The 16,327-nt window shown below is 40.0% G+C and overlaps 1 protein-coding gene and 2 pseudogenes across 2 annotated transcripts; 1 reads left to right on the top strand and 2 right to left on the bottom strand.

Annotated features, from left to right (window-relative positions):
- Positions 1–513: 513 nt before the first annotated feature.
- Positions 514–966, bottom strand: LOC137719926 (egg cell-secreted protein 1.4 pseudogene; annotated as a pseudogene).
- A 1,545-nt stretch (positions 967–2,511) lies between these two features.
- LOC137720503 (Transducin/WD40 repeat-like superfamily protein) lies at positions 2,512–5,922 on the top strand. Of its 2 annotated transcripts, none has more exons than XM_068459579.2 (6): positions 2,512–2,824; positions 2,923–3,243; positions 3,411–3,518; positions 3,604–3,649; positions 3,848–3,979; positions 5,654–5,922. In XM_068459579.2, the coding sequence occupies exons 1-6, from the start codon at positions 2,616–2,618 to the stop codon at positions 5,735–5,737; spliced, it is 900 nt and encodes a 299-aa protein (XP_068315680.2). In that variant the 5' UTR covers positions 2,512–2,615; the 3' UTR covers positions 5,738–5,922. The 2 variants fall into 2 exon arrangements, with proteins under 2 accessions (XP_068315680.2, XP_088555663.1); XM_088699537.1 differs by lacking the exon at positions 5,654–5,922 and adding an exon at positions 5,459–5,620 and having other exon boundaries at positions 2,586–2,824.
- A 6,688-nt stretch (positions 5,923–12,610) lies between these two features.
- Positions 12,611–13,255, bottom strand: LOC137719925 (extradiol ring-cleavage dioxygenase pseudogene; annotated as a pseudogene).
- Between the last annotated feature and the right edge of the window lie 3,072 nt (positions 13,256–16,327).

Here is a 16,327-nt window from a genome sequence, read left to right as displayed (position 1 = left end):
ATTTTCAGTTCTAAATGCAATCTTGATAGAGTGAAACAATTTGAGAGACCATTTTTGATAAAAATTTATTCGAAATAGAGCAGATGCTGGACAAAATCAGGGGTTCCTACTTCCTAGAACCAAATCATTCCATCCACCACATAGAAGCCAAAATTGGCTAAATGATGCACCACACTATACTATTAGCTTGCCTACGTACATATATCAGAGACGTTCGACGCACTGAAAGTATTCAACAACATCCTGGAATTTTCTATAAGCATGCCCGCCCATCTCTTAGTTATCAGGTTCCTACTTCCTAGACTTCAATAACAAATAGAGGGAACATGGAATTAAATTCGACCGATGCGAAACATATAAGAAATGCCCAATTAAAATTACCATTCATTCAACAAATTAAGGAGTAGGTAGTACTACTTGAGAATGGAGATACATATTTTTATTCTCTAATTAAAGGGCCAAATATTAAACCAACACGGTCGCATTAATTGGCAGGAGGTGACAAGCGTGGCATTAGTGGGCGGGAGGCACAGGCGCGGTGGCGGTGGCAGCAAGAGGTGGCGAAGCAGGGGCGGAGGAATTAGTACTAGTAGAAGATACAGCGGCATCACAGTAGCCACGCAAAATGTTACCCTCCTTAGCCGTGAAACCAATAGAAGTGAGCATTGCAGGCCAGCAGTGGTGTGTAATAGTGGCAATGGCTTTGCAACAGTCGGGCCCTATATCAGCCTGCCCATTCAGGAAAAACAAAACCACCTCATTGGAGCATGATTTCAGCTCCACAAGGGCATTCCAGCAATCCGCTAATCTACCATCCCCTTCGCTTCCAGTTTTGATCCTTGCGATGATGGGGATGTTGTAGCCTGGCTGCATGGGATTAATCACGTTTCTTGCTGCAAGTGCGTGGTCTGCACCCAAGAATATTAGGCATACTGCCACCAGGAAAGCCACGTTTAGGGAAGCCATTGTACTTTACTGCTACTACTACCGATGGAATATGTGTATGAATTTGTCTTTGGTGAAAATCTGAGGGCTGACTGAGTGATGAAAATGTGAGGATTTGGGAAATAATTTATAGTGGAGATGAGTCCGGTGAGAAACCCAAGAGGGCTGCTAATTATTGATTAAGGTATTTATTAGTTTCATGATCATGGGGATTCATAATTTAATTTTGGTGTCTGGTTAATATTCCACCAAACGGTAACATGGGAAACAAGGTAATGAGCTGAATGTTGATGCCTGGTGGGTTTTCAGGAGGCGTTACACCGTCCACTCCGGAACTGCAATTTCATCGTTTCCATTATATATATATATATATATATATATATATATATATTTATAGTTTTGGAGCCACTTAGTGTTTAGTATATTGAAAGTCCCTTTGGATATTAGGGTTTTTCGGTATAGCTGTTTCTTAGAGTTTAAGTCAACTCTAGGAGATGTGTTTTACCTAGTTAATAGCTGTTTCTTATTTTCTTGTGTTTAGCAATTGTAAGAGGTCTTTTCCTTGTTGTCATCTCCGTAATTCAAGGTGATTAGTTAGGCTCCCTTGGTCAGCCTGTGTGGTGTAATTAAGGAGCTAATTGAGTGCTCATATGATCACTCAATCCCCTATATGTATTCTTGTAATCCTTACGATTTTCATAATTCAAAAAAGATCATATTGTGGAGCCAAAAATAATCAAGAAAAATATGAAGGCGACACGTGGACTTTTGGGTAAAAAAGATAAAATTACCCTTCAATCACATCGGGACTCCCACGCGCATGCAACAGACAATAACCGCTCAATCGAGGTCAAAGGTGATTGAAATGGTATTCTTTTAAGCTCTCTTATCACTTCTCATCAAATCCAGACCCATAAGGTAACTCCCAATTATTCTTTTCAAATTGGGATTAATTACCAAAATTAATTGATTAATTCCTTAATTAATTGACTAATTTCTTAATTAATTGCAAGATATTATTTGGCATAATATCTTGCAATTAGAGCAAAAAAAAAAACCACCATAAGTGGCCGGTCCCCATTTCTCCAAATAGGGACAGCCACATCCTTATATATAGCCCCTCATTTCTCCAAAATCCTAAGTCCAATTCTCTTAGCATTTCTAGGACAAATTATTGTTTAAAAAACCACCAAAATCTTAATCAAGTATAGTAATCTTCTACATGCTAGATTTAAACTTAGATACAATAAAAGTACATTGTTTTAACCAACTTAACTGGACACATGTTTGCAACAAGCACAAAGATTAGTTTGGGGAGTTGAGATCCTCTCTAGATCCCATTATCCAAAGCCCCAAGACCTTAAAATTCGGACGGTTCAAAGAGAGAGATAAGGACACTTGTTTTTGTGTGAGATGGTGGCCAACGGAATGGATTCATGAGAGCTGGAGAATTCAATTGAAGTGGTCCAGATTTCTTGGTCCTTGAGCTCCTAACAATGAGATCTGGGACGATCTAAACTCAGTTTTGGATGCAAATAGAAATCTTTTAAAGTTCAATCGTTTTCTAAAATGTGAGCCCAGAAACAAACGTGACTTTAGGCCCAACTCAAATAGTCCAGACGCAAACCCAGAAATAGCTGCAGCGAAGAGGTAGGCAGAGAAAGTGGGAGATGAGCGAATCGGAATTGCCAACGAAAGAGGCAATCGTGCTGAGGGGGCACGAGGGCGCTGTATTAGCCGCCAGGTTCAACAGCGACGGAAACTACTGCCTGAGCGCCGGCAAAGACCGAACCATCCGACTATGGAACCCTCACCGCGGCATCCACATCAAGACCTACAAATCCCACGGCCGTGAAGTCCGCGACGTTCATGTGACCTCGTAAGTCTCTAACTTTAATGTTGTCCTTCTGTCTTTCGAGCTTTTTGATTGAACCCAAATTTCCAAATTCCGATGAAACCATGTAAATTGTTGTTTAGGGACAATTCCAAATTGTGTTCCTGCGGAGGTGATAGACAAATATTTTACTGGGATGTGGCCACGGGTCGAGTGATTCGAAAGTTTCGGGGACACGAAGGGGAGGTGAATGCTGTCAAGTTCAATGATTATTCGTCGGTTGTTGTCTCCGCTGGTTTCGATCAGTCGTTGCGTGCTTGGGACTGCAGATCTCACAGCATTGAACCAATTCAGATAATTGACACATTTACAGATAGTGTAATGTCTGTTTGTTTGACAAAGACCGAGATTATTGGTGCAAGTGTTGATGGAACTGTTCGAACATTTGACATGCGTATTGGGAGGTAATGTTGTTACAGTGCCCTGAAAATTCAGAGACGAAAAACCCCATGTTTTTAGTTCAGCTGTACTGCTTTGTGACTTTGTGAAAATGCTAATATGTAGACACACCGAAGTTTAATTAGAAATTTCGTAAGCTTATTGTGACGATATTTAATGTTGTATTACATAGAGAACTATCCGATGACTTGGGGCAACCTGTAAACTGCATCTCAATGTCAAATGATGGTAACTGCATACTGGCTGGCTGCTTAGATTCAACTTTACGCCTTATTGACAGGTATACATTTGAGTTTACTTATTGTAGACGTGTATCTTGCTTAATTTGCACGCACGCTCCATTCAATAACTGTTTCTTATGATAGAACTTCTGGTGAATTGCTTCAAGAATACAAAGGACACACTTGTAAGGTTAGTATGCAGCTGTGTAGTGCGACTCCTTGTGATTTTTATTACTATACCATCCCCTTCATGTGTGTTCTCGGCTCTTTTCATCACTTTTTCTCTGTATCCAGTGGTGACTATGCAATATTTGACACAGGGTATTACGTAAGTTTTACTCTTTTGTTCATGACTTCTTATCATTTTAATTGGTTGTTTCTGTACCAGTCTTACAAATTGGACTGCTGCCTTACCAATACCGATGCCCATGTAACTGGTGGGTCGGAGGATGGTTACATTTTCTTCTGGGATCTGGTAGATGCATCTGTGGCAACAAGTTTCAGAGCGCATTCATCAGTGGTAAAGCTTATTTTTCTTTTCCAATCATTGTGTTTTTTACTTTTAAAATAGTGTTGATGTTGAATGCTCATAGCGCCTCTTCCTGTTTCTTGTGTATAAAGTTGTACATGTGACTAATCCAGCCTAATTGAATAAGATTGGCAACAAATTTAAGAATAATACGCTGTCTTTCATCATATTGTTACAGTTCTGATATTTTTCTTCTTTTTAAGGTGTATTTCTTTGTGATTCCTTGTTAATTGTTCTGTTATAATTTTGATTTTCCTCAGGATCTTGCTCTTTGATGTATCCTGCAATAGACTACACTTAGAAAATTAGAGAATAACTAGAAACACACAAGATTTATACTGGTACGGGCCATACGGCAGAACTTTTGCCTACGTCCAGTTGTGATTTCCTTGGGTAGAGAAACCATGGCTTCTTTGATTAATAATAGAGTTACAGTACTTTTGCAAAATCCTAGAACTAATCCCTCTTTGTCCCTCTCAGCTATCTCTGGCTTTTTCTCCCTAATTTCTAGCCTTGCCGCACCCTATTTATAAGTATAGGTTGTGGTTTACATGCCTATTTTCTGATTAAGTTTTCTATTTATGGAAATAGAAAGTAGACTTTCTTACCTATTCCAATTAGACTTCTAGGATTCCTAATCTAATTGTACAAGGAAACTATGATTCTTTCCTAGTCGAGGAGAAGAATCGGTGCACCGTTTCCCTAATACAATCCTAAACAAAATAGGACACTAACTTTTATGAGCCAAAATCCTAACATGTTCTTTTTAAATTTTCTCTATATTTTTTTGCTCTTCAATTGTGGTAGCTTTTGCTAAAGCTTTTTCTTTCTGTATATTGTGAACTGGTACATACTAATATGTCGTCCATTTTGTTCCGATTTATTGTCATAGAGTAGACAAAACATCATGGAGGTTAGTCCTCCCTCTTATGAAATGCTCCCCTCAGATAGAATTAATCAGACTGTCCTTGTAGAACTTGGGGAGCTTCCACAGGCATATGACTGCTATCTGTGGGAAGTTGGAAACCTCACCCACAATTATTGCTCTCTCCCCAGAGCAAACTCCACAATAACTTGAGACTGAGTCTTAAGGGCTTGCTGCTTGCTGGGTACTTTAATAATGTATTAGTTTTAAAGTGAAATGGTAAAGAAAATGCAAAACGAGTTAAACTTCGATGGTGAGTATGGAAAACACAAACTGAAAAGACCAAATTGTGAACTAGTCGAAGTTTACCTGTCACAAAATTATTCTATGATCTCAAAACAAACTTCGTCAAGAAATTGTGTTGCAACATTCATCGTGATTGTAAGGGGTTTAAAAGTAGTGTATTGGTTGCAACATTTTATCATTGCTGTGCTTCTTTCTCAAGCAAACTAGTTTACAGAATCAAAAATTTTACATGTACATTTGATTTTGACCTCGACCATATATGTTTCCTGTTCCTCCGTGTGTATTGTTATGTGGCCCAGGATCTGTTCCGGGTGAAGAACCGTACCGTTGTTGAAATATGGATGTTGATTGTTGAATGAAGCGATCATCAGTCATCCCCTGAGGACAATAACACTAGACATCTTAGTTTATGAAAATGTTCAAGTTTTGTTTTCCATGTAATGAATGGTTTGGAATACAATGTCAAACAAAAGTGGTTGAATTTTCTTTTATAGGTCACAAGTGTCAGTTATCACCCAAAGGACAACTGCATGATAAGTTCGTCTGTTGATGGCACCATTAGGGTGTGGAAGACTTGAAGAAGCAATTAAGCAACTGGACCTCGAGGCGTTGCTGTTTTGTACCAACTATCTTGCCCTGCACGGAGATTTTCCAATGACTATTCTACTGTTCAAAGGACAAGTACGTTCGAGCACCTTGTATTGATGATAGAAATTTGTTATATATACCTTGATTGGTTAAATATTTCGGAACTTTCCATCAATTTGCACAATGTTTTTGCATGGACATAGAGCAGGTAAATCTCCAATCATGTCCAAGCCAAGCGCCATTTTGAATAATAATCGAAATCCTGTGAAAGAGTGAGAATCCGCAAAGAGGAGATAATTGCTCGCACACTTAATTCATGGTGGGGTGAATGAAGAACGAGATGAGAGGGCATGAGAGAGCTCAAAGTTGAAGCCTCAAGCGGTTTAGGAGAATATCAAGAGGGTGCCTTTTACTTTTACCCCAGTACTAGAGCACTCGGCCCATTATGCCTACCAAATAATTGATCGTGCCCGAGCTGACGTCTCTACCTGCGTTCACTAGAGTTGGTCCCCGACGGCGTTCGAAAACTAACATTGTAGAATTCCTAAATGAAAACAAAAATCTTTGCAAAAACAAACCAATTAAAAGCAGGGGAAAGCACATACATGGGAAACTAAGTTGAGGTAACAGAGGAAGACGCGGTACGAAAAATGGCACAGTTCTAGCTGAAGCGACTATAAAAATTTGAAATTACTCCGAAGAAAGTCTATATGGACATGACCAGACGATCCCAGCCATTCATAAAAGAGGTGCCAAACGATTGGATCATGACACGTGGCGACTCGGTAGCTTTGCTTTTCAAATGGAAGGGACCTGCAAGGACTTCGCAGCCTACAAGGCCACGCATGTCTGCGGCATTTAATGTGAAGACGCCTCGATTCAGCCACCAACTCGCAGCGGACTCAAATTGAGCAAGCACCCACTTCTAACAACACTAGGTCCCCACTCAAAATTTGGTGACTAATGGAATTCTTAGCCAAGCGCTCACAAAAGAAGGAGCCAACCGCCAAAGGCCCACCATTCCGGGTATGTGACGCAATGCCTAACAGCCACCCCCGAATCCGACCGACTCATGCAACTCCCTACCTAAGAAGGACCCTTGGACAAGGAGTTAGGAGACTTGTTAATGCAGGGTTCATTCCGATTCCGATAGGCCCAAAGGAATATGGGCAAAATGAACACTGCCCCAAAGAAAGCAAAAGTCCAATGAGCATGGAAAGATGAAACCAAGCACTTTAAGGAGCCCATGGCCTCCCAATGTCTAATTGGCAATCGGGCCGAACACTTCTCTATCAAACACCTTCCGAGCACCAGAGGGCAAGTTGGCCACTAACAACTTTTGGGCACAAGGCTCTAGGAACATAAAGGGTAGCCTAGTCAAGCTTCTACTCCATGCCACATGGCAGCCATACAAGGGAATATAGGCCTACGAAGGGACATAATGGTTGACAAGAGAAGTGCTCGATTACGAATCCCCACCAACTTCGAGGGCCGAGCAAGGCGCTTGGTTGCGTCATCCCAAGAAAGGACACAAGTGGACCTACACAACACTACTACAAAAGTCCCCAGTAGTGTCATTTTAGAAAGCAACAAGAAAAACTCATTCATGTCTGATATTAAGGAAAAATCCGACAAAAACTCATGTAATGGCGGATAGAAGAACCGACATCATTGCTAGCGTCACGAAAAGGCTTTTGATGTCGGTTAGTTCCCTTAATCCGCCAAGAAAAAGGAAAGCGTTTACAAATAAAAAAATGACAATAGTGTCAGAGAAAAGTGACATTGAAACTCCCATAATAAACAAGCATTTGTGTTGCTCATAACCAACACCACTAACCATTAATAATAATAATAAATTTAAAAAGCCTATTTCAGTTTTTGATTAAATAAAATAAATAATTAACGGAATCTAAAAACACAAACCAATTTAACAGAGTTCAAAATTTCATTAAATCATAGAATATAAACTGAAAACAAACTAACAAAGTCCAGCTTCTCAATAAATTATAGATTCTAATACCAAAACCAACTAAAAAAATTCAAGACCAGTTAAGCGAATTTGCAAAAACCTATGGATTTTCAAGTCAAAAAATTTCACTTTTTCAGTAATTTTCAAATCAAAACAAAACACAATAGAAAAAAAAAAAATCACTTGTGCATTGACTCTAAATCAAAATCTAATCTAAAAGAAAAAAACAAAGAAAAAAAAAACTCAACTCTCAAATTTACCTGATAGAGGTAAAGAAGGCAGAGATTGGCATTAAACCCAAGTATCGATTTGTGAAGAAAGCTAAAACAACCAAATTACCAATCATTCAATCGAAATTAATCAAACCCAAGAATCGATTTCCATCAATAAAGAGACAGCGATACATACTTGCTCGTTGACGTAATTTTCGAGATCAAAAAGGATGTCAATGTTGTAAGGAGCTGCTCCACTACGACGCCACCTGTTGCTGTTGTAGAACTAATCTCCACCTCCTTTGAAAGTCAAAACCTTTTTAAATTCGCAACCTGAGGACCAAACCCAAAAAGAAAATTTTAGAGATGTGCAAGAATTCCATAAAAAAATTTAAACATTTTCTGCAAAGATGGTTTTTTTTTTTTTCTTTTTTTTTTTTTTTTTTTTTTTTTCTTCTAGAAAATACATTGAGAAAAAAGAGATTGAAAGTTTTGAGGAGTAGTGGAAAGAGAGCCGCGAGAATGCTTCGAAGGGGTAAGGTGAAGGGAGATGAAGGGAGAGCGGTGATGTTTCAAAGGTAGGTGAAAGAGAAAGAAACGAGGGAGAAGCGGTGCATTAAGAAAATGGGGGAAAAGAAGGCTTTTATTTAGGATAGAAAACTAGCGTTGGACAAAACCTACAGCATATATTAATTCTGTCGGTTACTAACAGCACCCTGAGCCCGCTGACATCACTCTTGTCACATCTCGGCCCGGGCCCCCACCACATCCTGGGCTCGACTCCACCGTAGCATGATATTGTCCGTTTTGGGCCCCGACCATGCCCTTACAATTTTATTTCTAGGAACTCACACGAGAACTTCCCAATAGGTCACCCATCCTGGGATTGCTCTCGTGCGAACTCGCTTAACTTCGGAGTTCCTACGGAACCCAAAGCCAGTGAGCTCCCAAAAGGCCTCGTGCTAGGTAGAGATGCGAATATACATATAAGGCATAGAGGATCCACTTCCTTGGGCAATGTGGGATGTTACAATCCACCCCCCTTAGGGGCTCGACGTCCTCGTCGGCACACCACGGCCAGGGTTAGGCTCTGATATCAAATTGTCACATCCTGGCCTAAGCCCCCACCACATCCCGAGCTCGACTCCACCATAGCACGATATTGTCCGCTTTGGGCCCCAACCACGCCATTACAATTTTGTTTTTGGGAACTCACACGAGAACTTCCCAATGGGTCACCCATCCTAGGATTGCTTTCGTGCGAACTCGCTTAACTTCAGAGTTTTTACGGAACCCGAAGCCAGTGAGCTCCCAAAATGCCTCGTGCTAGGTAGAGGTGTGAATATACATATAAGGCATAGAGGATCCACTCCCCTGGGTAATATGGGATGTTACAACTCTGCCCAACTCCGAGTGTAAAATGTGATGACCTGTCCCTACTTTTTCACTGTGATTTCTTTTCTGTTGGGGTGATTTGACGATTTTACCCTTTTTGGACAAAAGTGGAATCTGACGTGGATGTGGTTTTTGGCTTTCAGTTTCATTTTTCTAGTTTCCTACTAAATTAGTACTCGTCGTCACAAACGCGTGGACGCTAGTTAGACCCGAATTGGATTTGTAACGAAAAAGTTACGCTTCGTTAAAGTACGTTAATTATGGGTATTTTTGTACACGCGGGTACAAATTTATTAGTGCTTGAAACATTGTAGGGAGGGAGGCATATTTTGTAATTAAAAATTGTAAAAAATCCACCAATCCTTTCCTTAATTGGTGGATCCGGTTCTCTTCACCAATCAAATTCCTCCAATCCCTCTCCACCACTCATATCTTCTCCCTCTTTTACCTCACCAATCAAGAACTCCCTCTCACTGTCATTTTTAGAACGCAACTCTCTCTTCTCTCTCTCCCTAAAGACTCTCTCTCATACTCTCACTCTACAACTCCCTCAAACAGACACCACAACACACAAACGTGGCTTGAAAACCACACCGTCGAACTAGTCTCATCACCACAAACACAACCGTGCCCTTGGATCGTGGTTTGACCGAGTTTTGAACGTTGAACTCGAAAGCTCCAACTTGGTTCAGTTTTTCCCTGACGAGTTGCAAACGAGTTGCGAGTTTTTAGGAAGTCTAAAGGCTTCCACTCAACTCCCGGAGGTCTTTAGTGAAGGTTTAGAGAACCTTTGACGTTAAACAACCCAGTTTTGAGCAATCCCAGTTTTAGCTGTACTTTTCGAGGCTTTTTCAGGCCACCTCTATTCACTTTTTGGACTCCAAAAAGGTATAACATGATTCTACTCTTCATAAGCTTCATTTCCATATAAATTTTGTGAAAAATTGTTGAGCAATGAAGAAGATATGAAGGTTTGAAATTCTACCCAGAAACTAGCAAAAATTTCCAAAATCCGGCGAGCTCAGACGGTGGCGGACGGCGAGGGCCACCGGAGAAGATGACGGAATATTCTAACGGTGTTAGGTAACATCGTTAAACTTTGTTAGTTATTTAACAGAATATTCCGTCAAACTGACGGAATATTCCTCACGAACATCAGGCATTTGCCTGCGTGTGGTGATGCGTATGGCCATGCCTTAGCCAGCGCGTGAGGGCATGTCCGGTTTCCGATTTTCTTTCTGTCAATTTGTGTAGGTCCGTGACGTCGAGTAGATCGATTTCATATATTTAAACCTTAGGTTTGAGCAAACTATGGAGATTTTATTTAAGTTTCCGTTATGTGTTATTAAACTAAGTTAATTAGTAATTTCACATATAGGGGAAACGTATCCTGAGGACGTACAGGGTCAAGCAAGGCTTGGAGACTTCGTTTCGACTACGTAGTTGTGAGTGGGCAATTTGTTTTTATACCTATACATAGTTATAGTTTCCACAAACGCGTATTTACTCCATTTTTACGCTTATATTGCCAAGTATCGTTATTGTGACATTAAATGTGATAAATGCTACTATATGGTAGGGATATTACTGTCATGACATTCATACATATTTGTACATGCTTATCTTGCTGCACCCTGGTGTTAATACTCCGCCCAAGGCCAGGGCCAGTCCTTCACGTGTATGTTCACATCCGCTTAGGGCGAAGTTAGGTGCCAGTCCTGTCGTACAGATTGCATTAGGCAATTCTGACTCGTATGTGACCGCGCCTTAGGGCCAGTCTTCACGTGATCGTAGTACTAGAGTGTATTGATTACACCCAATCCTATCGTACAGGTTGCGTTAAGCAACTCCGACTCGTGTGCTAGCATAGATGGATGAGCGATTGTTTATACTTGATTATCACATGATTATATTACTGTGGCATTTGGTATATTATGACATTGCATATTTCTGGTTATATTGCTGTTATATTTTTGTTACATACTTACATAGTATGTTTTATGGAAACTATACTTGTTTTACAGCGAGAGGTTACTATGTTCAAAAATAAAGGTTTTCTTACAAAAGTTGTTTTGTTGACCCACTCAACTTTGTTTTTCGCCCTTCCAGGTTTAGTAGTTGTGCTTACGTGTAAATGAGGATTCTGGAAAATCTTAGGAGATGGTTATCTTCAGTGGTATAACCCTCGTCCTATTTACTATATTGTCTTATGCTCTGACATCACGTGTGAAATGGCTTCAATCCCACTCACCGCACACTCTTTTGACTAGGCACTTTTAGGTTTAAATTTATTCACATCCTTTTTCCACTACACTACACTTTATGGCTTCGTCATCCCCAAAGTGTCGGCCATCACAACTTGATTCGGAGTCCACGTGGACATTCCAGGTCAGGGTGTGTCACAAAACTAGCAGGAAAATTCTCGCCCAAATATTTCATGTCAATTTCGTCAGATAAAACCAACATTATGATATCCGACACAAGTTTGAAAATATTAAAAAAAAAAAACAAAAAGCAAGTCCTGTCGGTTATAAGTGACAGTACTGCCCAGTTTGAAAATATTTAAAAATAAAAAGCAAATCCTGTCGATTATAAGTGACAAGAATACCAACATTAAGCTATGCGACACAAGTTTGAAAATATGTAAAAACAAAAAGCAAGTCCTATTGGTTATAAGTGACAGTACTGCTTTGTTATCCGACATCATCTAAACAGGCTGTCAAAAATGTCTTTTCGAACAGTACATTGTATAAAACTGCCACCAGTCTCCGATACAATAATCATTTTTGTAGTAGTGCAAGGTTTAGAAGAAGGCCTATTTAAGGAGAATGAGCACTCCTTAGAAGGAGTCGGACGAATTGAGAGAGAAATTGGACCACATTAGTCGAGTGCTATTTGTAACATTGTTCTCCATTCATATAAAAAACTTAGTGGACATAACCGTGTTTTGAGTGTCGACCTGCTTAAATTTCGTGTCTATTATCATTTGTTTGCAAAGCCCAAGTCTATCTAGTGCAAACGCTCGACCCATTCAACCTTTGTTAAACTCACCATTTTTAAGCGTTAACAATCAACAACACAAAGTTGAGCCATAAATTATTCACCATAAAACAAAGAAAACAATCTCTCATTAGTCTTTAAATCCTTGAACTCTTAATATAGCAGCAATTCTATTGAAAACTACAAAAAATATAACTGCAATTTTATTGACATATATGGTTAATCGGCTGCAGCGGCGGCGGAACTAACACTATTTCAATCTTGAATTGGCAATTGGTACTTCAAGTTCAAGGTGATGTAAACTGGTATGAGGCATACAAAATAGCACCGAGGTCCCAACTGTTATGGATTTGCTTAGCCTTTGTTGCCAGACTAGCAGCACTGATCACCATATGCAGCAGGTAAAGATGGTCCGGCCAAGGGTACGCCATTTTCACATGCGGCACCTTATTCGCGTTCTCATTCACATCCTCGTACCTTCCTTCGAGAAGAACGTCCTTGATCCATGTGTCAAACTCAAGAGCCCAAGGATCAACCTCATTGTTCATGGTCCTCCTCATTGCCCTCAAGTTGTAAGCGGCGCTGCCTGACCCCACAATAAGAACACCCTCGTCTTTTAGTAGGGCCAGGGCCTTCCCCAGGTTGTTGTGATAGGTGACGTCCCTCCCCGTCTGGATGGACAACTGGCAAACCAGGATTCTCCCTCCAGGTACATCAACATGAAAAGGACCCAGGAGCCAGAATGTCTCCCTCTAGGTCCATGTCAACGCGGCCAAATCCGAAGGATGCAAGTACCTGCTTGACGCAGGTGGCAAGGTGAGGGGGGCCCGGGTGAGGTACTTAAGCTGGTACATAGATTTGGGGAAGCCGTAGAAGTAGTAAATTGTGCTGTAGTGGTCGAAAATGGAGCTAACGGTAAGGAAAAAAGGCATTGACAGTAAATCCAAAACCAAAAGGCACGTTATCTCATCGGTGATTAAACACATATTTTGAAAAATGTTAGAGTGATCAAATTTTAAATCAAATTTGTAAAATAAATGATGTGTCACTAATAGGAAAAAAAACATGTTAATTAATGCTTAAGTAATAATCCAATAATCAACAATGACATCATTTGGCTTGCAAATTTGGTATAAAAATTTTAGTCCCCCTAAAATTACCAAATATTACTAGTCAAGCGAAGAATTTTAGATTAGGAAGAATTTGTTAGGTTTTTATACAAATTTTTGTCATGTTGGTTTTTTTGCATAATTCAAAGCCGGCTTAGGGGAGCGAAATATACAATCGTACAGGGCCTCAAATTTGAAGTGGGTTATAATTTGAAATACCTCAAAATATGACAATTTCTTAATCTTGGAACATAAATATGACATTTAAAATATGCACACGCCAATGCCTTGCGCACGCGATGCACAACAATTGAATAGAAATAGGATTTTCCTACACCTTGAAATGATCTAATTGCCCTTGTATTTAAATGGGTTAATTTGTCAAATCAAGTCAGTATTTCTTCCTCCTTATTCGAAAATCTGTGGCACCCAACCCTTAGCTCCAAAGTCCCTAAACCCAAACGGTGCCACCCTCTTCCACCACATTTTTGACCGACGCAACCTTTTATGCCCTATTTCCGGCCAACACAACCCTTTTCCATCCCAGTTTCCGACCGACGCAACATTTTCCATCTACTCTATATATTTAAGAGGTGTTGTGCTGTGCATTTGCACATCCTTTCAAAATATTTGAAAAAGTTGTTTCCACCCTAGCATTTGCACATCCTTTCCAAAAGGTGTCAAAGGAAAAATCCAAAAAGAGGTATGCTTTCAAATGAAATTTAATTATTTGAACCTAGGTCTTGTAAAATTGGGAAGTTTGGGTTTTGGGTGTGAATTAGTGTTTTGTACAGTTAAGTTGTTTGATGTTAATTTCTATTGTGCATGTGGTTTAGAGGTTGGTGGAAATTAATTGATTGAAACATCTTCATCAATTCGTGCATACTGCATGCATAATCCGTGAATGTGTACATATTGGGCAAACTTGAATTTGGTCCATGAATTTGTTGAATTTGTGGATACTATATGTATATTTTGTGCATATGCTTTTGATATTCTTGGAAATATTCGAGTGAATTTTGTTCATGAATTGGTAGATACTATGTGCATATATTGTGCATATTCTATGCATATCATGTGGACGCATTGATGTTGGGCATAATTGATTAAATTTGGTTGATGAACTGGTTTAATTTGCGCAGACAATATGCATAAGATGTGCATATCATGTGTGCATGCTAATCTTATTTAATTGATTTGCTTATGTTTTAAATATTGTAGGTCCAAAGTCAAATCCACGTCTCCGACAGAACTCGTGTGTCCGTGGAATGAGGTGTTTCATGCAACCATCTCTTGTTTGTCATATGCCTCGGGATGTGTGGGTAATATTAGAGGCCGATTTACAAAGGATCTACTGAACAAATTGGAGGCTTTGTGTTTCAGCCATTTGGTTGATGTGGACTGCATTGACTAGTTTTGGTAGCTCACCCACTAATCTATCCTTAGAGCTATTAAGGATAGAGTGAGTGATGATTCCATCTCCTTCCTTTTTGGGGAACATATTGCGACTTTCAAAAGCCGCATGTTTGGTGACGAGACTTGGGTTTGGAGAATTCCCCCTCCCCCAAAGAGAAGGATGATGAATGTCGTCTCAAAGACATCTATTTGAAGAGGAAGAAAAAGATAACCCTGAAATAATTGGAGGGGCAATACAACATGTGCCAACATCCAGAAGATAGGTACAAGCTTGGTCCACTATACTTCACCCACTTTATTGTTTTGGGTAAGGAAAAGGAGTCAACCATTGATTATCACCTACTTCAGATGGTAGAAGATGAAGAAAAATGGGATATATATCCCTGGGAAACCGCATCATTCCAGGTGTTGATGCCAAGCATATCCGCAGCCACTTTGACCTACCACAAGGTTGTAAAAGAAAAAGCTGTAAAGAAACCGGGTACGATCCGGGACTCCTATAACTTGAGGGGGTTTCCTTATGCTTTTCAAGTAATTTCCCTTTTATTTTGTTGTTATAAGTTGAATGCACTTTTGCATTTGTTTTCGCTACAACTTATTAACATTATCACTTTAAATTTTGTAGATCTGGTTGTTTGAAACATTGTCGTACTTGAGGTTGAAAAACTATGCAAAGATGTGCATGAAGAACCCTCAGCTATTGCCCCGGATTTGTCGTTGGGACACCTACCTAAATTCGTCCCATCACAAGCTGAAGAGTGGCCTTTTTGCTCAAAAAAGGGTATCTGTTTGTTCGAGTTTTAATAAACTTAGTGAATTTTGTATTATGACTTGGTTGTACTTACGTATGCAACATTGATTTTGTTTGATGCAAGTTGTTGTCCACCTGATTACTTCGATCGTGAAAGAAAAGATGGCGCCTTACTGGAACGTCATGTTTGATGATGTGGAGGATGGTAGGGATGCAACACCGGAGGACAAAAGTAAAGGTGTTGCCGATGTTGATCAGGACTCCAAGGTCACGTCTTCATCTGAACTGAAAGGGAAAGCAAAGAAGGCCACACACGGGTGGAAGCATTGCCATCATCGTCCAAGTCAATGGTGAGTACATGAATCCCCGTAAATTGTAGTTTGAATTTACACGCATGTACTATTTCTGACCGGGTATCGATTTCGGTGGACATATGGTATGAAATCACTATTTTTTATACAAAGGAGTTTGAGTTTGTTTCTAAGCGACAGTTTGAAAAGTTTTTAATGACAATGGAAGTCTGGTTGAGGACAGTTGTAGAGGCATTGGAGGAGGAGCAACACGCCCACATGGAGTTGGCTGCTAAGTTTGAGCGTCTCCAAAGCGATGCACCTAGAAAATCGTTTGACAAGCCCTGGACGTCCACTGAAGATGAGAAGGTCAACAATTCCCTAGATGGTCCACCGAGTTATGAAGATCTCATCGCACCTTCCCCTCAACCTGAAACC

The sequence above is a fragment of the Pyrus communis genome, chromosome 1 (assembly GCF_041283825.1).
Source record: "Pyrus communis isolate YQ-2024b chromosome 1, ASM4128382v1, whole genome shotgun sequence".
NCBI lineage: Eukaryota > Viridiplantae > Streptophyta > Magnoliopsida > Rosales > Rosaceae > Pyrus > Pyrus communis.
The sequence above is the reverse complement of the archived record's forward strand: the minus strand, read 5'-3'. Positions and strand labels throughout refer to the sequence as shown.